Source organism: Anabas testudineus, chromosome 1 (assembly GCF_900324465.2).
Source record: "Anabas testudineus chromosome 1, fAnaTes1.2, whole genome shotgun sequence".
NCBI lineage: Eukaryota > Metazoa > Chordata > Actinopteri > Anabantiformes > Anabantidae > Anabas > Anabas testudineus.
The window spans coordinates 10,633,865-10,658,309 of NC_046610.1; the positions used below are offsets into that span (position 1 = coordinate 10,633,865).

Sequence of the window (24,445 nt, forward strand, 5' to 3'; positions counted from 1 at the left end):
AAAGTATTACCAAAACTGTCACTGTCAGCAAGTGCTCCATTAAACACTGACATTAACATTATTATGCTGATGATTTAAGAGTGGGATGATATTTTCAATGTCCTGTTAACATAGGTCAATGAGTGCCACTTGTAGAATGTGTCATGGTTATAGTGTGAAGGCATTCAGATCGAAATAAATGGTAATAAGCACATCCTTTAGCACCGTGAATGTTGTCATTTACAAAGTGTTTACCGTGTTTTATCTCAAAAAGTCTTGTAAGAAAAATAAAGCCACCAAAAACGAAACTTTGTTTCCAGTAAAAATAGCTCCTTATGTATCAGACTAAAAGCACCAGAGATTCTGACAGCATGTCTTGCAAAGTTGCCAAACAAAAATAAATACGTCCTTATTAGGGTCAACTAGTAAAGCTTGGCTGCTAAAGAAGTGAAAGACCTGATATGAAAGGTGATGTATATCTCATCTGATCACAGGTTCATTTTTCTAAGCAACACATTTGATAACATACGTTTATCCAGAAATTAAGCACCTTAATTTTCTTCTTCAAATGTTGTGATGTCTACACAAACCGACTGTAAGGCCCTGTGACTTTAGTGAAGGCATAAGGAGATGTACTGACATAGGTGTTTGTTGTGCATGACAAAGACCCCTCCATTAGTGCTTGGATAAAACGCTTATAAGAACGCTCCCCAATGGCTTCTAATGTCTCTGGGTGCTCGCGCTTCACACCCTTTTTGCTTCCTTTGCTAGGTGTTCCCTCACCACCATTCCTTTCTGCTTCTTCCTCTTTTTCTCGAGCCTTCTCTGCCATCTTGGCTTCCCACATTGCCAAACCATGCTTAGCCTCATTCAAATTTTTGTGCTGGTAGAAAACCAAGGAAATACGTGTTGGGTGGTGCCGATCTGGATTTTTAAGCGGTGTTGTGGCATGGAGCTCACGTTTTGCACACTCAATGAGTACTGAACCATGGCTAGGTGCCACAGCCACACCACCAATATCAGGGTCCAAGAAATTGTGCTCATTGTCTGACCACATTTCAGGCTTTTGTGGGGTTTCGGGTGTTTTTGGTGTCCCAGGCTCCTGCTTAATACCAGCGCCCATGTGGCTTCCATTTGTCAGACCTAACCCTGACTGTATTTCGGGGTTTAAACACCCACCACCTAATTGAGAAGAAAGCAGCTGTGGGCCAGGCATACCCATCTCTTTTTTGATTTGCATATGTAAGGAATCTTGGCCTGGGGTTAACATTTGAGGGCTCCGGTATGGATTAGGATATCCTCCAAACTGATTGCTTTTACTCACAGCAGCCGGATAGTTTAGACCTCCATGGGCTGAGGGTGCTCTTGAGGGGGAGTCTATGAACTGGGTTTCTTGGACTCCATTGGGACCATAAGGGGCATAAGGTCTTATGGGGTGAACTGGCCTCATGCCAGAGACATTGTAACCATTAACATGTAAGCCTGGCTCACTGTATCTTGGTGGATAATTTGCTTCATAATATGGATGTACGCTGTACTGCTGCTCTGAGTAAAGCGCTGGTCGCTGTTGCCGATACATGTCCAAGTGCTTTGGGTTTGATGCATAAAATGGATGGTAATTGTCAAGGGGCATTCCTCCAGTGGACTGATAACCTGGGTGTGGGCGACCTGATCCATTAATGAGGGAGTTTGGTACATGGAGTGGGGAGGGGTAAGGACTGGCTGGTGTTGGTGGCTGAGGGGAAGTACTTGGAAAAGACCCAGGGTGGTTGGGAAATCTGGGGTAGTTGGCTGCATTTCTAGGATAAGGGGGAAGAATGCTCTGGTGCTGTTGTTGCTGTAGTTGCTGAGGATGGGCCCCAAGTGGGTGTCTTGGATGACCTAGCTGTAGGGTTGCTCCCACAGCACCTGGAATGGGTCCTAGAAAGAAAAACCCCAAAAAGATAAAGGCATAAGCAGCAGCAGCAGCAGCATAAAAAGACAAACAAAAATGCACAAATCTCCAGTCATATGTCAATTTTGGTCCTCGAACTCCCCCTCCCTGCCCGTTTTCCAGCTACCCTGCTGTAAAACTAGTGGGGCATGATAGCCTTAGTACTGGCTTTGAGAATCACTGGGTTAATTAATTGCTCTTGGGTTTTCAGTGTTACTTAAATATGTTGGCAGTACATCTCAACAAAGACACACTTTTTTAAATGTATCATAACAAATGTTACTTTACCTGCCATAGGAGTGCTCTGTGCAGTATTCTCATAAGTGCCAGCTTTTGACTTGGCTAGGAGGGCTTTCTCTGCCTTTTCGTTAGAGGTGTCCAGCATGGCATTCTTGTTGGCAGCTGCCTTCTTAGCATCTAACTTCTTTTGTCGGCAAGACTTGGCGGGCTCTGCAAGCATGCGCACCTGGCGGCGGAAAACACTGAGGACTTGGATGGCCCCTGACTTGATTTTCTCTTGCTGACCATCCTCACTGCCAAATTCATCAGTGTTGGAAGGCTTATACAAAGGCAAGACATGGAGCTGCTCATCCTCTGGTATTTTTCCAATCTCTCGATTATCCTTACTTGTTAACGTACACACCTGGAAAAACAAAGATAGTTAAAGTTTGGTGGGCAGGTCATAGACATCATATAAGTCTGCCTTTGCTATTCAAATATATCCCCTAAAGCCATGGTTTGATGAGACCTCAAAACTATAGTTGAACTACAATACAAGTCCCATATATAACATCTTTAGACTTACTTAAAAACATAGACATTCCCTAGATTTTGCTTACCACAGTGCTGCCCCCCTGCATATTGTGGAGGTCTCTGTGAGCATGGGCACAGAAGTCCAGACAAGCAGTGACCCCAGAAAAGGGACGGCCCTCTTTGAGTCCCAGACGACAGTCAGTTGCTCTGTGTTCATGTTCTACCTGTTTCCAGGAACAATAGTAGATAAATCTTAATGAGAAATTTAGACTTCACACTGTGGTTTGTTAAAAGTCATTGAGTTATATAAATCTTCTTTACACAACTACTTTGTCCCATAATGTTGATAATTTCAGAAATACCCCATATTGGTTGCACTTATGGAATAAATGTATACATATTGTATGAAATAAAAAATATACTTGATTTATATTTGATCTGAATATCAATTAAACTATTGGGGCATTTTTATTCTACATATTTTATTATAATACTTAGATGTACTTGATAAGCAACAAGTAAAATGTCCAGATATACTCAACCTGGTTTCCATAAGCTTCAGGTGCCAAAGTTTTATACAAGGGTGCCAATAAGGTTGCCAAATTTTGAAAGTTGTGCTCCAGTTTCTCTTCCTGAATACAAAAATAAGCAATAGTGAGTTTCTTTAAATATATTACCTTGATATTGCAATAGTGTGCATTTAGTCTATAATACCTCTTTCACATCATCTCCTAATAGCTTAAATTTTCTTGGGATTTTGCTTCGGGCAAACTTGCAGCCATTGTAGTACATACTCCAGGAGCAGCCAAAAGAGAAAGATGCTCCACAGGCATCAGGATTTAACCCCTGGCATGCACAGGTTCTCCTGAAGGAGGACAAAAAAAAATCATATTGTGTCATTGCTGTCTGGGTTAATTCACTAGTGACCCAAATTGATGACTGAGAATCAAATTGGGAACTGAAGATAAAAAAAGTCTACATAAGTCAACATAAGAACCAAGCACTGCTAATGCACGTGATATGCCTAAAATGGGCAACTGTGATTTAGTGAAAAAAATATTAGTTCTGTAGTGTTGTCACTTACTCCTCATTAAGAGCACAGCGTCTCTGGGTGAGGGTTCCATGATTTGTTAGAGTTTCACTCAGCTCGAGGTAGAGGCGGTCAGCCAGGCTGGGCAAGATGCCCTCCCACATCAGGATTACTACAACAATGCAGGCTGTCTCACATTTATGACCATTACGTTCCCGTACCAGCACCAGAAGCTTTTCTTCTTCACTGGATCGACGAATTACCTGAAACATTATTAATATAGGATTTTGTCAATGTGAAGATATTTCAGGAAAATATAAGAGTATTCTACTACAAATAAAGAAAAAATATACAAAAGTGGTTCCTACCCATTTGGCTATTGGACACCCTTGTGTACTTTTTCCTTCCTTTCCGGTGTATATAACTTTCTCAATTCTTATGGCACGACCAGTAAGACCAGATCTTTAAAACAGAATGCAGATATTTAAGTGAAACACTACACAGTGGTTACATTTACATTCATTTTTCAAAAGGGCAGATTTGTGGTTAACCTTTTCTCCATCAGCTCCCGTATACCAGCAACACTAGGTGCTGAACCCAAGTGAGTGTAGTATGGTCCTTCATCCTTCTCACAGATTTGTTCTAAATATAATAAAGAACAAACATTCATATTTGTACTCCAGTCGTCGATCATGTTTTACAGCCAATGTCATGGGACTCACCGACACAGTGGCAGGATGCAATGTCGTATTGTGTTTTCATGGGAGTATCCAAGAGATTCTTTATAGGGGTATCCAGTAGCTTCATAGGAGAGTCCACAAAGCTTTGTAGGAGGTGATCCTTCTTAGGAGTGGAATCAGGTGGTTTCTTTAGTACTACTGTGGCTGACGCAGCAGCTGATGATTCCACTCCACTCAGGTCAGTGTTGGTTGACAGGATCGTGACAGGCCCAGAAGATTCAACCTTGACTTTATTTGATGAATTGATGACAATGGATTTCTTCTCAAAAACAGGTGAAAGCTGGTACTGCCTCAGGCTTTGTTCCATAGAGGCCAGGATGCTGCCCTGCTTTTTACTTTGCTCACACATGGACTGTTGATTCTCCTGCTTTATGTGAATTCCACCTATGCCTGTCTCTCGCATGTGGAACTGCTGCTCCTGCTGCTGTGAACCAGGAAACTCAAATCGGTGTCCATTTTCAATTTTCACCGTTCTCAGGGCATGTTTGGGGTCACTAGTGCTCTGAGGGGAATGAGGAGGGCCTTGGCGCTCCTGCCTTTGTAATAGGTGCACGCGAAGGGCTGCATGCTTCTGAAAGTCTCCATGAGAACCTACAGGTCCTTGAGGTAGTCGAGGTCCTCTATGGAACTGATCGCATGATAACTTCAGCTGCTGTTCAGCTTTAGGAAACATCTGCATTGACACCTGTTGGTTTAACGCACCTTGTGGTAAGTGAGGTTGTGACTGTGTAGAGGTCTGGGGGAAGTCCATGTGGTTGGGCTGGTGGCAGTGGTTGTCAGGCCGCTGTGGTTGAAGTTGCTTGAGGTTACTGCTGCCTGAGTTTTGATACTGTTGTTGTAGTTGTTGCATTTCTGTTGTGTAACTGAGTGTTGGGTGGTCACTCTGCTGTTGGTTTGTGGATTGCGCAGAATTGTTTCTAAGAGGTTGGCTGGGTTGAAGCTGCTGCTGGCCAGGCTGAGGCTGACTGTGAGGTCTGTAATTGGGAGATTTGAGCTGCTGTTCTTCAAATTGTGGTGGGTGGGACAGAGGACGTGGAAGATGACAGTGCTGTTGTTGTTGCTGTGTCACTAAAAACCCAGGTGTCAGTATATCCTGAACGTCAGGGTCATCAGATAAGTGCACTGACTTCATCTGGGTGTGATATAAGCTTTCTGCTTGCTGATTTTGTGGGAGGTTACACTGCTCAGGCATTTTCTGGGGTGGATGCTGCTGTATTTGAGGTGCTTTAGAATTTGAGTGCTGCCACTCAGGGGCAGTGTTGTGCTGAGCTGGAGGGTGGTGTGTTTGAGCTTGGAGATAGTTCTGCTGTTGCTGCTGGAAGCTGTTAGATCCATGGCTGCTACATGTGAAAACTCCCTGTGTCTGGAATCTTTGTTCTGGGTTTGGCTCCAACATCTGACAGTGGGGTTTAGTTGTCTGCTGATCTGACTGAGGATTAGCAGGGAACCCCTTCCACATGTCCTGCTCTTGTGCCTGAGATGATGGGCCACTTGCTGTTTGCTGCTGGGAATGTGAGTTCATCTCTAACCATGCTCTCTGTTGGGGAGTTGAACCTGATAATCCATCTCTCTGCTGAGACATGTTCTCCAGCCCATTTTCTAACTCACCATGACCTGCTTGCTGGAGACTAGGTGCTATTGATCCTGCATTGTCAGCTCCATGCAAGTTTCCAGCATTTTGTTTGAATTTTGGGGATTGAATCCCATACTGATGACCCCTGTCAGTGCTATGATGCTGATGTTGACCAGATCCAGGTTCTTCACTTTGCTCCATCTTCTGTATCCTCGAGTTGGAAAAGGGTCCGTAACTATCTGCCTTTGTTGCTTGTAGAGGAGCATTGCACTCTCGAAATGAGTTCTGATTAAACTCCTGGTTGGCATTTGCGTATATACCTTGATGATTTGTACCATCTGAATAACACTGTAGGCTATTTTGATTTTGTTTTGATCTATTGGCAGTATTTGAATGTGGAATCATGCCAGGCAACTGACATAAAGACAGCTCCTGCTTAGAGTAAGATGGTGGCCGTTGTTGATTCTGGTGTTGTTGCTGCTGGTGGGCTGCTCCAAAATCATTGGAGTATCCATTCACTACATAGTTCACAGAGTTGTAATTGTTGCCTCCTTCAGCATTGCCAGATGCTCCAGGCTGCTGTTGTGAGTCAGGCATTTGGGCTGAATTGGGCAATCCTGAGGTTGAAGAGGGGGGCTGAGCACCTTCAATGGGTATCTTATTTGCCAGTGACTCTCTGACAGCATCTATCTGTGCAGCAGATGTTTGTGGTGCTATTGATACTTGCTCAGGATAATACTGAGACAACGTTTTCTCTAACAGATCACCTGGAGTGCTTTCAATGGTTGAGGGTGATGATACAGCACCATTTGAAACTTGTTTATTCCTTGGCATACAGAAAATATCTCCATTAGGAAAGTTACTGGTCCTCTTGTCTAATGTAAGATCTGTCTGTGGGACATTGCATAAAAAGTCTGTTGCTTTTGTCAACTCAGAATAGTTGTCCACCAAGGTGGAGGTCATATTATTTATTTTAATCTCAGAATCTACTTTAAGTTTTTTAGGTTGGTGGACAAGCAAAGACTGCTCAGCAAGTGCATGCTTTAGATTTCCATTCACCAATTCTCCATTCATCATGTAGGGTCCTTGATCGAACAGTCCTTGCATTGAAGAAGGGCTGTTGCAGTCCTTGTGCCTCTTCATGGAGTTTGCACCTATACTGGGTTTGAAATGGTTCCAGTTCGTATCCCCAGTGACCTGCAGAGAATCTCCCTCTGATGATACACTTCCATTCTGTAGTTTGTGGGAGATGTGGGATGTGCCAAATTGTGCTAATATCAGACCTTCTTCCGTCTCATGTCTGGCCTGTTCTGTTTCCATCTGGCTTGCTCTGAGTCCATCCACAGAGCTGCCCTTTGTCTGTCCTGTAAGAAGATAGATAGATAGAATGAAGGGGATAAGAAGAAGAAGATAAATAGTCAATAATTAATAAATGTTCTTTCAATACATTTATTTTACTCATAAATATACAAACTTCTATCCTAATGGGAAGATATGTCTTGTTTTCTTCAGAGATTTTTCAGAGATTTTAAGGACATGTTTAAATAGTTTTGTTCATTAGTTAGAATTTTTAAAGACAGAATATATATACAAAACATATGTCTACTTGATTGAAGGCACTAGGATATAAGGTTAATGTCCCAGATGCTAGATGGGAGGAAGAGTTGGCTGCTTGTCAGCTGTCGAGTTGTGGTATTCCTCACCCCTACCACATTGTAATGTCAAATATGCAAATACAATTCAGTTTTTTGTTATTAGGGATAAACTATAGCATTGTACTATTATGTCTCATGAAGTTGTAATGAGTAAATTTAAACTCACTCCACAAATGTTTCTCACACTGTCTCAAGCATCCTAATAAAGTTCTGTGACTTTTATTTTTCAGAGCTGTCATTTAAGCATATGTATTCGCTTAAATTACAACTGAAGCTACATAAGCCTAAAAGTGCCGAACATAACAAAACATAACATAATTATGAGAGAAATAATGAGACAAGCTAGCTTTTAATATTTTTGTAAATTAGGAAGTATAGGTCCATTGACAAAGTAATACAAATAAGGTAATAAAACACTTTGTACAAAAATCTACAGAGGGTTGAGAATCATTCTGATTTTATTGTGATTAAGTATTTAACATTTTTTCTCTCTGCCCAAAGCAGTTACATTCCAATGGTTCCAGTACAGCATTGATTTGTCTGCCGTGCTCCATTATTAATGCATGTCACATCCACAGCATCTGCACAACAATTGCAGTGCGCGGGAACAAAGAGCTGCAGTCTAATCCATCATAATTATAAGCATCTCTCCTGCAGACGCTGAAGGAATCACAGCTGATGAGCACCGAGAGGAACCCAGTTTGAATGTTAAGTGTTAAAGTAAAAGACTGTTTTGGCTGAGTGTTGGACATAAAAGCTTGTTGAAAAAAGAGAGAAGTTGACAGTACCGGTTATGGAGATTTATAATTGGCAGGAGAGGAAGATAAGTCAGATGTCCTAATACAGTAATACAATTTCTCCTCAGTCATCTTTAAATATACAATAAGCAATACAGTTACACTTATATCTTTGTTTTCTGCTGAAGTTCATTTACCTGGTTTTGACTTTTATTCCTGACTTAAGCAAAGATTTTGGCAATCAATACCAAATATAGCACAGACTGCAAACTGCCATCTTCTCAAATAAGTCATGTTTTTCCCTCAAACTTGTTTAACTACATATCTTGAAGATTAGAAAACTTTAATTAGTGTCATGGTTTTGTTTCTTCCTACATACAAGCACTGTACAGCATTGCAGTTCCGTTTTCGAATCTTTGCAATCACACTACATAGTTGGTGGTCAAAATGGGGGTCAGTTTATATTAGTTTTATGGAAATGCTTTGGCATAGCATGTTCTCCAGTATATATGGGAAGAAATGTTAATCAAGGCAGTTTAGTTTCCAGTAAGTTATAGAGAATGTTGTGTGGATTTTGACTTTTCCTGATTAATGTTAGAAATTTAACTCTGCTAAACAATCTGTGTGTACTTAACTTCTGCCTGCTATGGTTGAGGAAACTATGCCATATAACCTTGGAAAACATAATTGAATACAGGTTTAGATTCCCACAAAGCCCTGCTATTATTCTAAACATACATTAGACTGACACAGGATGATGTTTGTGAAGGAAAAAGGAAGGGAAGAAATATATAAAAATATCTGAGGCACTATAGCATGTTTCATTTGGCATACAGTAATCATGCATCATCCCTGGGCCTGTTTTTTAAAGCTGGAACTTATTTTAGCTGCCTGTGATTCTGGCAGAAGAGCTGTCATTTTTTGAAGAAAAATTATATATTAATCATGAACATTGTTTGGATAATGACTTAAAATTGATCTAATGTGTTACAATGTTTTGCGATGCATGGGAGCTTCCTAAATAAATTAGGTTTCACTGAGCAGGTGGGTAACTTAAGTTAGAAAAAAAATATTTAATACATGCATGTGCACACGTAATAAGGCCTTCACTTCATACAGAAATTTAAGACCTTAAAAGTCTGTGTACTTTTATCTTAGTCTTTTGCAGGCTTGTGTATTGCCTTTACCACAGTGAATAAGCTCGTTATGTTGACCATGAATGAAGCAACAAGCATGCTTTTGCAGTTGTGGTCCAATCCACTGTCTGAACCAAAACTCTCTACAAAGTAAACTGTCATAGCGCTGCCCAGGCACACTAGCTAGCTGACATAATGATCTCTTCTATGTGTCAATCACCCCTCCAGGACATTAGCAGCCCTCCAGATCCCCAAAGATAGAGTGCTAAATCTCCCACTAACGAGCCAGGCTGTTACAAGAGTGCCTGAAAGCTCCCACCGTTGTCACAACAGCAGGCAGCTGCCTGTTGGCACGTGTAAAACTGAAGAAACACACTGAAAACAAAGCCAGCTCTAATGCCGGTGGCTTGGATTGAGAGTGTCTAAAAACTGGGTATATTGCAACACAAATATTCACTACACATCTTTGTTTTAAAAAAACTGCCTGCTTAATGTCAGAGGAAAAATTAAGAATTTAGTTAAAGACTTAACTATTTAGTTAATGGAGAAAACGGAACTCATTATGTAACAGATACAGTATAAATATCCATCTACCAGAAATAAATTAAAAATTTTAATAATATGTAACATTTATAAAATAAAACATTCATCAAGCATTATATACTTTAGTAGCAATGTAGTTGCAAAACTGAAATAAAATCACCATCAGCTCTATCACTGAAACTTTGAAATACTGAGACCTGAAAATGTATTCAGCTGCTCGGGCAACAAGTTGGAGAACTAAACCCCCCTTTCCTGCTGTCATACACAGTTGTATGTAAAGTGCCACAGTGGGAAACAACCACCAGCACTATAATCAGAAGTGACAGGGGATCTCTTTAGGATTACGTCAAAGTTATTAAAATTGAAACGTATTATTTTGACAAATTAGTATGCAACAACCAAGTGGGAGTTGTGAAATAAGCATGCCTCATTATATGAATGGCAAATGCTGGTTTCATCCAGAAGGCATCTTCATTCATACAATGTGATGTTTGGACGTTCCTGTCTGTGGCAAGTCAGCTAATGTGCTGTGGGAATTAGTGTTGGGTTTTTTGTTGCTTGTTAGCAAGAAGATGAAGAAATGGAGGCTGATTATGATCAGTCAAACATTGCATTTAGCTGCGCAGAGTTACACATTTGCTGTGTTGTACAAGGTTACAACACAGCAATCTATCAGTCTGTGTGGATGTTGCAAATTGATTGTGAAAGATTTTTGTATTAGCCACTATTTTCTCCCTTACCTAAAAAAAAAAGTGCTGAGTTATGTCCCATATACGCTTAACATATACAGAATTTGTATGTATTCTCATTGTAGCCAACTTTAATTGATTAGGGAATAAGAAGTAAACTAATGCTTTAATATTTTTTTGAACTGTTACACATAAAGCATCTGATTCCGGTGGGCTAAGCAAGCTCACATGACTATTCCTTTGTTTGTCTTGTCTCCGTGCAGTGTGTAAAACAATAAGTGAAGAGGTGAACACCAGTGCTAAGCTTCTCTCTGTGCAGCTCCATTCCTATGGGACACTCCAGGATTTACAAAGGACTGAGCCGAGCCAAGCAGCTTGTCACAGTTGGGTACACCCACACTGACAACAAAAAAAATCTTTGCAAAGCCAGAACAAAGCCAGAGATCCCAGCTGAGTGTGTGCTCGTCTATACGTGTACAAATTTATAAATACACACACATTTCCTAGAGTCGCCAATTTGACTGTGCTTCAAGTTATTTGGTGTATTGTCTGATTATTCATTATTATTTATTAGATTCACATGGAGATCTATTTTTGCTCCGGAAGTAGAGCCTTAAACTAAACCAGAGGCACTGCTTTTGGAGGGGCTTTACTCTGTCCGACTGATGGAAACGATCATGCTTTGATCTATTTTGGTTTTCTTTCTAGTAGCTAATGTCCACCAGGAAAGCGAGGCCCTTTTTTCAGTTTGTGAAATTACTCGACTTGCTTGGCTTGAACTAGATTCCCAACAAAGCTTCCTTTCCCTCCAGAAGTCAGTTTCTCTGTATGCTGTTGTTTGGTTTCCCTCCCTCTTCCACAGCCCCACCTCCAGTCCTCTGCCCTGTAATTACACTTCCTCTGTACTTGTATCTGCTGTTCATCTACAGCACTTCCCTCCTGTTCAGTCTAGCCTGTGTAGTTATGAACCTGGTTGCTAAGGACTGTTGTAGCTGTTGCCTCTGTAGTTATGTATTTGCTTGCAGGCAAAGATAGATTTACTTTAGAGTTATTTAAGGGTGTGATTTAATACACATGCCAGCTGAGTGTGTTTAATATGCTTTGCTTTAATATACAGTCTAATTTCTTTTGTCCATAGACTTTCTGAAAGGTCATCTTTTTGTCTTTACTAGAGAATAATAAATTAATTATAAACAAAAGGGTATTTTATAGTTTTCAGTAGTTTGATGTGATGCTTTATCTTCCCAGCACTGGTTTAATAGAGGTTAATGCATTGGAGTTGTGCTATGCTTTGTTATTTGCAGACAGAGCTAGTGAAATATGAGAGCTGCCATAGTAGATGGGGTCTATTTGGCGTGACTTGGCAGCCGTATGTGACATTCACTATTAACGACAGCTGCTGTGAGACTCAGGTCTCTGCACTTTCAGGGTAAGACCTAGGCATCTAGGCTAGGCTCAGCTCCTGCTGAGGAGGAGCAACAACTAAAGAAGGGGCGATGTAGAGCAGCTCTGTAAATCAAACACACACTTGCCAAGCCACACCACTGTTTTGCAGTATAGTCCCCAGAATAAGCCATAATCTCAAGTGTACATTTCCTTTTCTTTGCATAAATGGGCTCATTGGTGTTTTCCTGTTTAAAAGATAAGAACATGGAGACTGCATTCAGTCCAGAGACTATAAATTCTGAGACTGCTTTGTAAAGGTAAAAGCCACATGCACTAATTTTCAACAAAATATAACCTGACAGAATAATATAACTTTAACAAACCATACCTCTACCATTATAAATAATTTCTAATGCTATACGAGCTACAACTTTTAACACAATTTTAAAGTGACCAGGCTAAGTTTGACAATAATTGTACAAACTGCATTTAAAGCTCTTAAGTATGACTACCTGTAAGTATTAAACTATATCTTTTTATTTAATTGTTCAGTTACATATTCATATGAAAACATGAAAGTATTTAAACATATTTTTAAAAAGCTATTTCCATTGAAGAATTACTAAAATTAAAAAAACTTTGCCATTGCTGTAAATGTAATGGTTTGGGATACATCTCTAGACTATGACGGTGCCAGTGCTGTTGTATATTTAGTCAGTAAAGTTTAAATGTATGAGCCTCAGGGGAGCCAGCATAAAATAAAGTAAGATACCCTTCTAGAAATTTAGGAAATTAAATAACCTCTCACCTCTTACTCAGTCACACATAAAGACAAATCATGGTATGGAAACATCACATTTGACAATTAGTGTATAGACTGAACAGGCTGGAGTTGGACAGTAAGAGTGCATTCAGTAGAGCTGCGAGTGAAACCTCATCCCTAGCAACCCTTACCAGTGTAATTAGGTCAGATGACTTGCATTCTACACTGTTTTAAATCCCTACTGCAAATATAGAGCTGGGATCGCTGCTTTGCAAACCTCATGACCTCAGACAACATTTCCACTATCCTGCATTCCAGCTGGCCATGTAAACAAAGACGTGGGCTCAAAACAGTACATAATCTCTCAAAGATCCTATTAAAATCTAAATGTGAATTACTGACATACATGTTACATGCTTCAGGCTATGTACTAGGTCCAGTTTTTGATGCCAATGATTATTGAACAGCCTGAAAAAGCTCTGTCAACACCATATGGATACATATTTGTGTGATTTAAGGTGGTGTGTAATTATTCTTTTTACATATCAGTGTAGATATTTTATATTAAGACATATAGATGGTGTAAGAACTTTGGGAGATGAGTCTCCTGGAGAGTTTTGGTGAAAATTTAAGGGATTGTATTCGAAAGGTCAGAACACACCAGTCGTAAAGCACAATATAAAGTAAAGGCAGAGTAGCATGTGTTGTAACTGATGATCAAATGCTCGTCAGGCACAGTCAGACAGATGTTCATTCATCCTCTGTATCCCACCAAGTCACTCAGTCATTCATCTCAACACTTCTGATTTATGTCACACGGCACACTCATGCAGTTTGTACATTTCACATCACATGGTTGTTTGTGCCCCCTGTCTCATTCTAAACATATGACACACTCCACTCTGGCTATGAAACAAAGGCCTCCTGTGTCTGCAGTCATTTCTATAATCCTTAGAAACATGTGGCATTTACAGTCTTGATAGAACTTCAGCTTCCATAGAAAGATTAAATATCTAAACAAACTAAACATGGAAATGAAATCTTGAACAAGACCATAATAGATAAAAGTATACCACACGCACTGGTCTGATCTGGACATTTTCCTCATCTGTTGTGCATTAAAGCCAGATCCAAAGAAGAGTAGATATTCAAATCTGTTTTTGTAGAATCTATGAACCCATCATTTTCTCTTCCTTTAAAAATTTAGTTTGACATTTTTGGATCCACCACTCTCAAGTCTACATAGTCTATATGAGCAGCTGGTTAGCATAGGTTAGCATAGAGACTTGAAGCAGGGAAAAACAGCTCTACAATGGTCAAAGTTTGTGTGAAATTTTACGCAAAGCAGCAGCTGATAAAAAATTTAAGAGTTAAAAAGTGTAAATATGTCTGAAGGATTCATAGCAAGCAAATGACTATTACTTTTAAGCTGATCTTCTCAGCACAAAACCAGAAGTGATGGGAAATGTTTACCATACTTTCTGGTATTGTACCACATTTGTCTCTTTCAGGAAGGAAAGGTTGTGTAACACGTATATGACATTTAGTGTTCATTAGTGAGCTGTAGAGGTTCTGTTTTGCAACCTATACTGTAGACAGAGCTAGACTTTGAACCGAATCAGACTTTTTTCCATCTGTTTCCAATCTTTGAGCTAATTTAACAACAACAATAACCAATCTTCTCATCTAACAAAAGGCAATTAAGCGGATGGGTATACTAAGCAGGTGTTCTCCTCCCAACCCACCATGTGACTTCTACACCTGGAGGTCCATCCCACTCTCTCATTCTGCTTCAGCAGCTAGCCATAGCAGCCGTGTTACCAGCAAAGGTGTTTTGTTTATTCTCTTGTTACTCCACCTGCAATAATATCCTGGTGGTTTTAATACCAGGATGTTTGTGAACCAAATTTATTCATATACATTAACTCTGCTCATATCTGTTGGGACATGTAAAGTTTTCCATTTTACATTGAAATGCACTAACACTAACACTAACATTTGATGCAAGAGGAAGGATACTAATTTTGCACTGTACAGCCTTCAGTTTATGTTTTTCTGCCAGGTAGTGCAGTTTCCTGTTGATGCTCACTGTAACTAGGACTGTCTGACGTAATGATGGCTGTGTCTCATGACAGCCTGCAGCAGTAGTTCTATTTTTCTTTCCTCTTCTCAACAGACAAAAACAGACTCACTATTCCAGTTAAAGACAAGGCAGAAAATCTTCTTACATATCTAATTCTTACATGTCTAAATTTCAAGGCCTGTGTTGGGAAATCAGCTATTTAACTAAGTATGCATGCAAATATGTGTAAATGCTACGTGGTATCTTGATTTTTCATGTTTGCATGTGAGGATAAGATTAAAATGTTACCACACAAATACAGAGGACATGCAATTCTGTTTGTAATTCTTTCTTTCCCTAGAGAGCCTCCTCCCCCACTGAAAGAAGAAAGAATCTGTACAATCTACATTGTTCTTTATGTCTAATGGAAGACAGATGTGGCCGACTTGGGCAGATCCCGGGGCAGACTTCGTGCTCCTGTAGCTTTTTGTCTCTTCACCTTCTTTGTATTGATTTATTATTGAGTTATTATTTCATGCATTGAATAATATATGTCTGTTTTGATATAACAAATGTGTAAAAAGGTCTCAGGCCCATATATTGATACGTGGAGACAGAAAAGACAATGTCAATGTTAAAGTAGAGGCTGTATTAATAACTACAAAACACATTTCTTAACTACATAGTTCAATGGCTAAAATGGCTCTGTTGTAAAGCTCAAATACTCAAAAGGAGAAACAAGCAAAGCTGGAAAAAGTTTAGTTTATTGTTGTATTTGAATTAAATACACAGGAGTCTGTGTATTTGCTCAGTAGACCTCCCTTCATGTCTAAAAGATAAACTGTAATGGAAAAGACAGGCTATATCAACTTGCATCATAATAATAAGCTCTATCCAAATGCTCAAAGCCATAATTAAGATCAATGTCAACACTAATCCAAGATTATTTCATAATGTTGTGCAGGGTTAAGTGGTCTATTTGTTTGTGGAGCTCAGAACAGACTGTAAAACATATTTACTCCTAAATAATCCCAAGGTTCTCTTCCAAGGAATACAGGAGTCTGTGATTTGTGTCAACCTAAAAAGGACTCAAAAACACGACTGGTTTTGTCGAGCAATGTTGAACGGGCTGGTCTGCTGACAGTTACTTGACCCAGTCCATATTGTGGATCCAAAGCCCTCAGACTGATCAACGAATCCTTCAGGACCTTTGTCTTGAGGTTGTTAAATTAGATAGGGAATTTTAAAGCAGACACAATTTATTTATTTTATACCTGAGTTTTACCTTATTTTGTGCATTAAGGTTTGGATTCTTAAATGTGTGATTAGTCAGTGTATATGAAGAAGATTTCTGCAAAGGTGAGAGATGGAAAATATTCACATTCTAAATATCAGGGCACATTTAAGTTTCATGCCAGACTGAACTACAGATAGTGTTATTATAACCAAATGGCAAGTTTGGTCTTCTACTTTCACGTATTGTAATGTGCTCATAACTTGATAAAAGATGTTCTTGTGTTTGTAGATGACATGGGTGTGAAGAACTCAACAGCTTTTTGCTGCCGGTGACAACCCACACGTCTGTACATTTCTGATACAACTTGTTTGACAGGTATTCTAGAAAAACTTCCAATATGCACAAAAGATCTTGCTGGAACAGTCGACATTTACACTTTGTTTGCTCAACCTGATCTGTTTAGACTCAACAGTAATAAATATATTTCTTTACTTATTTGTAAATATAACAAAGAAATAGGATGAAATGACTAAAACCAAAACTGTCTAAGTTACTGCTAATAACAGCCTGCACTATCATAGATCAGATCTCTTAAGCATCAACTTTCCCTCCAAATACAAAAACCATTTCAGTGAAACAGTGACTTTGCTCAAAGACAGTCAGTGTAGGATGTTTTTCCATTACAGGGTAATCCTCATAGTTGACAGCAGTTGAACATTAGCCTACATCTGACATCATAAACCCGTTAGTCTTGGATTTTTCCTGTTTAATTGACACAACCTGAAAAATAACCCTAACCCTGCATGGGATCACCCTGTGCAAGGCTTACACATGCAGAGTCAAATCCTTATTCTGTGCCTTCGAGCTGCATCACATGGAGGCTCTAATTAAGTAATGGGCTTTTGAGCATACAAACCCAGTAACCTCCCCACAACCCTTCACTTTTCCTTCCAAACTGCCTGTCCTTTTTCCTCTCTAACCCTTTGTCTATGCAGTAGTCAATGACTAACTTGGTGAACTGTGCGCAGTTCACCAAGTTAATTTCTTTCAGAGTGTATGGTAGCCATGGCGACCATCTTAGGAGCACTCCAGAGCCCATCTGGTCTAAACATTATCCCAGAGTGGCTGACAGCAGAATAGGCTGAGCTGTGGCGTGCACATGTGCTCTGTATGCATTGATCCTGCCAGGAAATCAATAATGGCACATATTTAGAAACCCGGACTAACAGCTTTGAAATTGTGCATATTGAGCCATAAAACCTTAATTGGTACAATTCTAGTGCACTTCTGTCTGAATTTAGGTTAGAAAGTTACTCTACTTGCTCTCAGCTAAAACAGTAAGGATAAGGAAGGAAGTCTTTACATTGGCATTTTCCTCTTTGTTCATTTTCACATCCACTACAATCAGCCAGGAAATGGAACACACACACAAAAAACCAAGTGATGTACAAATTCCAATTCTTGTGTTTAATTTCACCCTCCAGTTTTTTTTTTTACTTTTTGCATGTGATTAACTCACAGGCACATTTATTTAGCAAATATTTTCTCTCTGTTTGCATGATCCAAATCCAAACCAGCTTCCAATTAAACAGGAAGCGGAGGTGAACAGTAAACAGAGCAAAGGGAAACATTATTATAAGGGGGAAATGAAAACATGGCACACAACATGGCAGTGAAGGAATTCTAAATGGGCTAAATACCAGGGCAGATTTAGGTTTTATGCAAGATCGAACTACAGATAGTGTTACTGTGAACAACAGGCAAGTTTGGTCATCTAGTTTTATTGCTTCTGTTTATCAGACAAAAAGACAACAAGACAAAGACAAATTCATATGCAATCTTATGCTATTTTGTCTTTTGGAGTGCAAATGTAGTCATATTCTTTCCCCCCACTGGATTCAAAGCAGCCTTACTTAAACCCCTGTTGATAAGCTCCCTCTTTCTGAGTGGGAGCTATGTGACTCTCATTCAATGAAAATCACAAATTCTTCTGATTTGCAGTGATTCATTGCTTCAGCTCTTAACCCTTTGCACAGCTTTGCAAATCAACAGGAAATACTGAGATGTTTAACTATTTAGGGTCCTAAATAAGGTCTGTGGAAGGCTTGTGGAAGTGATTGTCACTGAGCAGCCCGGCTCAGAAAATCACCAGCTGCTGCATTCGTTCATTCCAATTAGGAAACTTAATATTGAGCCTGAGCAACTCAGAAGCTTGAGTAGTACATAGTGATGTCATTCAAAGCGTTGGGTAGCTCTTCTAAATGACATTCAGGACCAGCTGTCTTTCTTTGTGTACAACAAAGGGCTACGGGTCCCAACCTTTTCAGTAGTAGTTGCAGTAATCAAACTGTCTCTGTCTGACAGCCATTTTAAATAAAAGTAAACTGCCATCAGAAGCAGTTGTTTGGATTACTGCAGACCCCTTTGAGATTGCACTAAAATGACAGAGCTTTGCACATCATGTAATGGGCATTAGCCATGGAAATTGCTTTCCAGATATAGATCTAGATTAGCCCATTGTTTAGCAGAAAATGCTTTATGATGAGCTATATTGTCCTGAAAGCAAACTCTTTTCCAATGAACCGTTCAGGGATTAAAACTCTTTGTCACAGATTAGATTTAACTGGAACTGACCTTTATACATTTTGACATTAGAGTCTTACTAAAGGTCAGACCCTACTATGAGGTTAGGTCACCTCAAGATTTGGAAGGGGCCTTGACGGCCTGTGTGCGAGTTTGCTGTGTCATCGCACATTGTTACACCATTGTTTAAAAAGGCCACATCTTTTATGGTAAGAAGGCATCTTCCATTCTCCACAGAAAAACACCAGCAGTTTTTCAACCAAGCCAAGTGAATGATGTTACCAATCCTCCCAAGAGCTTGAATCAGTAAAGGTTCTTTCATTCTAATAAATCCAAGTAAATTTTTATTTGAAGGAGTGCAATGTAAGAGAAAGAGCTGTAGACCTGTAAACGGACTTGGAAGAGACACTTTCATCTCCTGCATCTGGCACTGTTAAGGCCTTCACCTGGGCATGAGCTATTAGCGATCAGAGTGGCATCACTATGAGAAAAGGCCTGCTCTTAGCCTCGCCACGTTCTCAAACACACACACACACGCTGTTCTGGCTCTGATGTTAATATCTCTTTTATTCTCAACTTCTAGCAGCGGAACTGGCGAAAACGGCTTTCAAGAAGATTGTTCAAGCGTAGTAGCAGCGGCTTGGCGAGAGGCGGGAAGTGATGCTATTCGCTTTGGGGTGGTTACGCAACATCTCACTTGCCTCCCTCTCTGCAGAATGCCAGGATAGTGTTTGTAAACACAGCGGCCATGTGCGTGTGCTCACGTGGAGGAAGCTTTTGAGTCGCTGCCCTTGCTGTCTCACCCCTGAGGTAAACCCTGACATCGATACATGCTCACAGGGCCAGCAACACTCCCTCCGGCCCTGTGCCACTCAAACACGGCCTTATCACTCCCACTCCATAATTACGCCTCAGCCCGCTAACAACACGCGGCCTTGTTTAAAAAGAAAGACAAGAGTCATGTTTGAGATTCACAATGGATCTGGAACACTTTTGCATCTCAAACATTAAACAACTTAAACACATTTACACATTTGCAGCTTTGACCAATAAACTAATCCCACGTTCTAATTAAACTGAAGTCTTTCTAACAGTGTAGGGCCCTGATAGTATGGAAATCCAAGATTCCTGTTGGTGTTTGGTGTATATCTGGTTTGACAAATATGCTTGTTAATATGTTTTATGCATCTGAACTGGTCAACTTATACATCATGGATAAGTGTCCAGTAATTGGTAAAACAACATGTCATGCTAAAAAAAACTTGAAATTAAACCTGTGCTATTCAAATTCCAGAGGCACTTGTGCAGCATTATCCAACCAATCCACTTTTATTTGCACTTTTGCATTTTAGTACTAGTTTGCATGTTTGCTTTCGTTAATTTCACACTTCATTATTGATGGTTATTTCAATGCAAATATAAACAAATCTGTGTAAATCTACATTATAGTGCTCAGATTCTTTTGCAGAAACACATGAATGTGCCTTGCTGCTTCTCCCTTGCTCTCTGTGAGCAAACAACGCCCAGACAAGAAGAAAATCAATATTAGAGAAATCAATACAGTGCTCAGTGTATTGCCATTTTGTTTCAGGAAAGCAGTCGAGCTATGACCAGCCAGCAGGTAGTGCAATCTAAAATGTCTAGCCTGCCACTGGGGCAGTTTCTTTGTGTCATTTGTGCCACAGCCCCTGGGTAGAAATACGATGCCTGGGCTGGATAGAGTAGGGTCAAAGGTGAGGGCTTGGGGTAAAGGCTTCGGTAATGTAAGTGGACAGCATTGTTGTAGAATGCTATGGCAACTGGACATTCTTCCCAAAGGTGATATTGTCTTTGCCCTAGGAATGACATAAAGGGGACTTACAGCCATGACGAAAGAGCAATCCAACCACACAGTTTTATCTGTAGGTGTAGATAGATGAGAGAAGCTATGTGCATGTGATTGATCTATGTGGCCCTTCCCCCAGTCAGCTCCCTATGGGCCCATTAATGTTGTGGTGCCTTTTCAGCTGCTGGTGTGCATGCAGAGACTCATGAAAACACATCCAGTAAGATAGTGTGTTTTAATTTTTTAATTTTATAATGTGGAGTTAGGGCAGGATTAGCATTTGCACATCCTGCAACTGAACACAAAGGGGAACATAACTTGTACATCTACAATATGACAACTATTAATATGTGCATATATATTTATATATACATACTGTGCTTGTTGAGCTTATCTTAGCGTGCAATGTTAGATGAAATGCAGTGAAACTATGTAGTAGGTATTTAATAAATGTGATGTGCTTACAGAGTAGTTACCTAATTTAATTATTAGCATTTAATTTTAATTTCAACATAATGACTAATCATGTTGACATGACTTAATCAGATCTTTGAGACATGGTTACATTGCCTTAACATTATGAAAAGGGCATGGTCATACATGGAAATACACACACACATTCATGACATCTCATGCAGACACAATATGCTTTATGAATATTATGGAGAACATCCAGCTTAAGCACAAAGCCAGTGACAAATCAAAACATAACGATGCTGGTGCTTCAGGGGGTAAACTACCATTGCTTTTTCAAAGGCTTTCTGACAGGACTAAGGTCACTTGGACTAAAAATTGGCATTCTCTTCGACAACAAGCAGATACTTGTGCAGCGTTGCAACAAACAACACAAAGGTTTCTTCTTCTTCATTCTGCCATTATTTTCGCTTGATCAGTGAAGCACGGTTTACTGCTAGCTTTAACCTCCAGATATCATACAGTAAAACACGGGCAATGTTGAAAGATAAAGCTAAAGTCCTGCATTTCACATGCAGGCAGCCAACACTGTTAAGTTACAGTGCCCAAACAAAAGTCTGTCATTATTCTTGCAGTCATGCCTTTACTTTGTTTTTCACCTGAGGCCATGCTGTGACTACATTACGACTGCAGTCAGTAGAATATACAACCCAATACACAAACCTGAGGGAGATCTGTTATATTCTAATGGGCTATTCAGATGTTAATCTTGTAGTAGAACTTTGTGAATTCAAGCAAAGAAATAATAATGAGCTATCTGCTAATTGAGATGAGTCCTGATGTTTTATAACTAATCTGATGTTATCATGTACTTAACTAACACATTTCTATATACAAATACAATATATATCGCCCAGATATCACTCTAGTGTATTTCTCTGTTTCCACAAATACTTGGTCACCATTTTCTAAACGAGCCCCTTTAAAATGATTATAAATCACACAAACAAGACACACAAACAAGACACACATTCCTCTTTGTATTGTCAATAATCTAGTTGTCAATAAGTCTGTGTTCAAAACAACACACCAGTATGTTTGTTATGACATTTACTGCTTACACTGCATTCCCAACAAAATACAGTGTTGCCACTAAAGATACTATTGGTTTAAGTAGTAAATTTTAATATATTTGTTGTTGCAACAATCCCCTTTTTAGCCTCTAGTTAAAAAAAAAGAGGGGGGGGGGGCAAAGAAAACCTGCTCCAGAATTACCATTCAGTTAATGGTGCAGTAGGATTGAGTTTCAGTTCCTTCAGCACATTCTGACCTTGTCTCCCTTCTCTTCACTCTATCACCACTATTCTCCTCTGGTTTGCTTTTTTTTTCTGATTTGCCATTGTGTCTACTTGTCATTCGGCGTTGAAATCAATAAAAGCTGATTCACAGAGATACACAAAGCCAGAAGCAATTTCAGCTCCACCGCTGTGCAGACAAATATGCACTTAATAGACTTGTCCAGGTTGGACTTTTGCTGTCCTACATACAGTCTCCCTCCTGAACACCACAAACTATATAGAAAATAAGTTACAGGAGATAAAACTGCATCCACATAAACATATTTAATAAAAAATATAATCTTTCTGTAATTATCTTTAATTGCACTAAAATGTTAAAAATGTGTTCGCACTCCTAAAACAAAGGCACTCGTGCAAAAACACATATATATGACACACTCAAACACCTCTTTAATAATATATAGCTCATAAGAAAGAAAGATTGAATTGTTAAGAAGAGAAAAAGAGCATTGTACATGCATACATTATGGTTCAAGAAAAACTCCTGAACAAGCAGTCTAAGTACACCGTTTCCTATGATGCATTCAAAAGCATGTAGGAAGTTGAGTGAACACAGAACACAGGAAAACATAAAGGGTGTCTTTGAGTTCAAGCTGGCAAAAAAAAAAAGAAAGAAAATTGTCAGCCATGTTGGAGTACCTTTATCTAATATCCCCTCCTTATTATGTTGGCTCTTGCTTATACGGTGGGGGACATTTGCTACGCCTCGCCTGACAAAACCCACCAAAAATACAGCCAAAGTTTAAGTGGAAAAGGCTAAGCAGGGTATTAGCACACCGAGCAAACTCTCACCTCCTTTTTACGTCCCTCCACTTTGTAGAAATTCCAAAAAACGTCTGGATCTCCTCTTTAACCAATCCTAAAGGGCAGCCATCTTGCCTCCTTCTGTTCTATGAAACAGACTATCCTCCACATCAATATTCATGGAAACCAGTCTGACGTCAGCTCTCATCATCAGGAGAAGCCCTGGTGTCGCTGTTTGCCGGCCTGTGAAGCACACTCGTATGTGACTCTAGTGCAACGGCGCAGAGGCAAGATGTTGCAGGTCAGGGGAAGGAGCCTTGCTTTGCTGGCAACCTCAAATAATCATAAAATAACTTTCCTGCTGAGTCCTTCCTACACAAAGAGACAGGTTTTCTTTGCCCTCTCTGCTCCCTCCTCTTTTTTTTTTCTTCCCTCAGCCGCACACAATAGTGAACACTACAGCTATGGCTGCCCTCAAGCACTGGAGTGGATTTAGTGAGCGGGAAAGGACTCCACCCCTAGTGAACATTATGTTGAAAACTGCATCGGTTTTAACTGTCTCAGTGGCAGAACAGAAGATGCCTCCCCCCCTACCTTTTTTCAGAAAGGAAGTCAAGTGACTCAGGGTTTTTTCCCTCCACTGTCTCTCAACTTCCTTCTTTCATTTTCTTTCTTCCTCTGTCATTGCCTACATATGTTCCCCCTTTTAGTGTTACACCACTCAATTTGAAGAGTATTACAACAGCAATCACACAAAGCCAGTTTGGAGTCCAACTAGTTGAGCAATGCGCTCATTTCCAACGGCCGTGTCTTATTTTGGCACGCCTTGTCTGTCTGACTCATTTTTAGAGCGGGGTTGTAAGACAACTCTCCAGCCTGCACACAGGAAGCATATTTTACCTCGTGTGTCTGCCAAGACCCACCTCCTGTTGACACTGGCCACGTGGGGCTTGAAAGAGATAGAGAGACCAGTGTGAGAGTGAAAGGGGCTGAAGGTGCTTTAAAAGACAAATTTAGCTCTGGAAGGTTGTTGGAGTACTGAGTGAAAATGGGTTTTAATGAGGCACCTGCATTTATTTATTGCTAAGAACATAATCTCACATCTCTAGCTATGATGTCAGTAATCAGTAATACTTGAGGATCATAAATTTTCAACACACGTTTTGGCAAGAAAATATTCTAAATAGTCTGTAGTCATTCTTCAGCTTTTACCAACATATTGAGTTGATGCTCTATTTACTTTAACATTTCATTTCTTCTTTAGTAACAGGTGGGTCTTATCTGAAAATAATCTGCCTTTAGCTG

The 24,445-nt window shown here is 39.9% G+C and overlaps 1 protein-coding gene across 1 annotated transcript; it reads right to left on the reverse strand.

Moving 5' to 3' along the window:
- Nucleotides 1-490: 490 nt before the first annotated feature.
- tet2 (tet methylcytosine dioxygenase 2) lies at nucleotides 491-23,564 on the reverse strand. Its single transcript, XM_026359746.1, has 10 exons — nucleotides 23,189-23,564; nucleotides 4,418-7,372; nucleotides 4,247-4,337; nucleotides 4,064-4,157; nucleotides 3,750-3,958; nucleotides 3,380-3,530; nucleotides 3,208-3,297; nucleotides 2,752-2,889; nucleotides 2,201-2,555; nucleotides 491-1,899 (listed from the first exon to the last, which is right to left on the reverse strand). Exons 2-10 carry the CDS (start codon nucleotides 7,326-7,328, stop codon nucleotides 560-562), a joined length of 5,379 nt encoding a protein of 1,792 aa, XP_026215531.1. The 5' UTR covers nucleotides 7,329-7,372; nucleotides 23,189-23,564; the 3' UTR covers nucleotides 491-559.
- Between the last annotated feature and the right edge of the window lie 881 nt (nucleotides 23,565-24,445).

Excerpts from the sequence above, each read along its gene's own strand:
- tet2 (XM_026359746.1), bottom strand. The coding sequence starts at position 7,328 with ATGGAAACAGAACAGGCCAGACATGAGACGGAAGAAGGTCTGATATTA. Across the intron at positions 4,158-4,246 it reads CGGGAGCTGATGGAGAAAAG|ATCTGGTCTTACTGGTCGTG; the intron begins GTTAACCACAAA and ends TCTGTTTTAAAG. Across the intron at positions 3,531-3,749 it reads CGCTGTGCTCTTAATGAGGA|GAGAACCTGTGCATGCCAGG; the intron begins GTAAGTGACAAC and ends GTCCTCCTTCAG.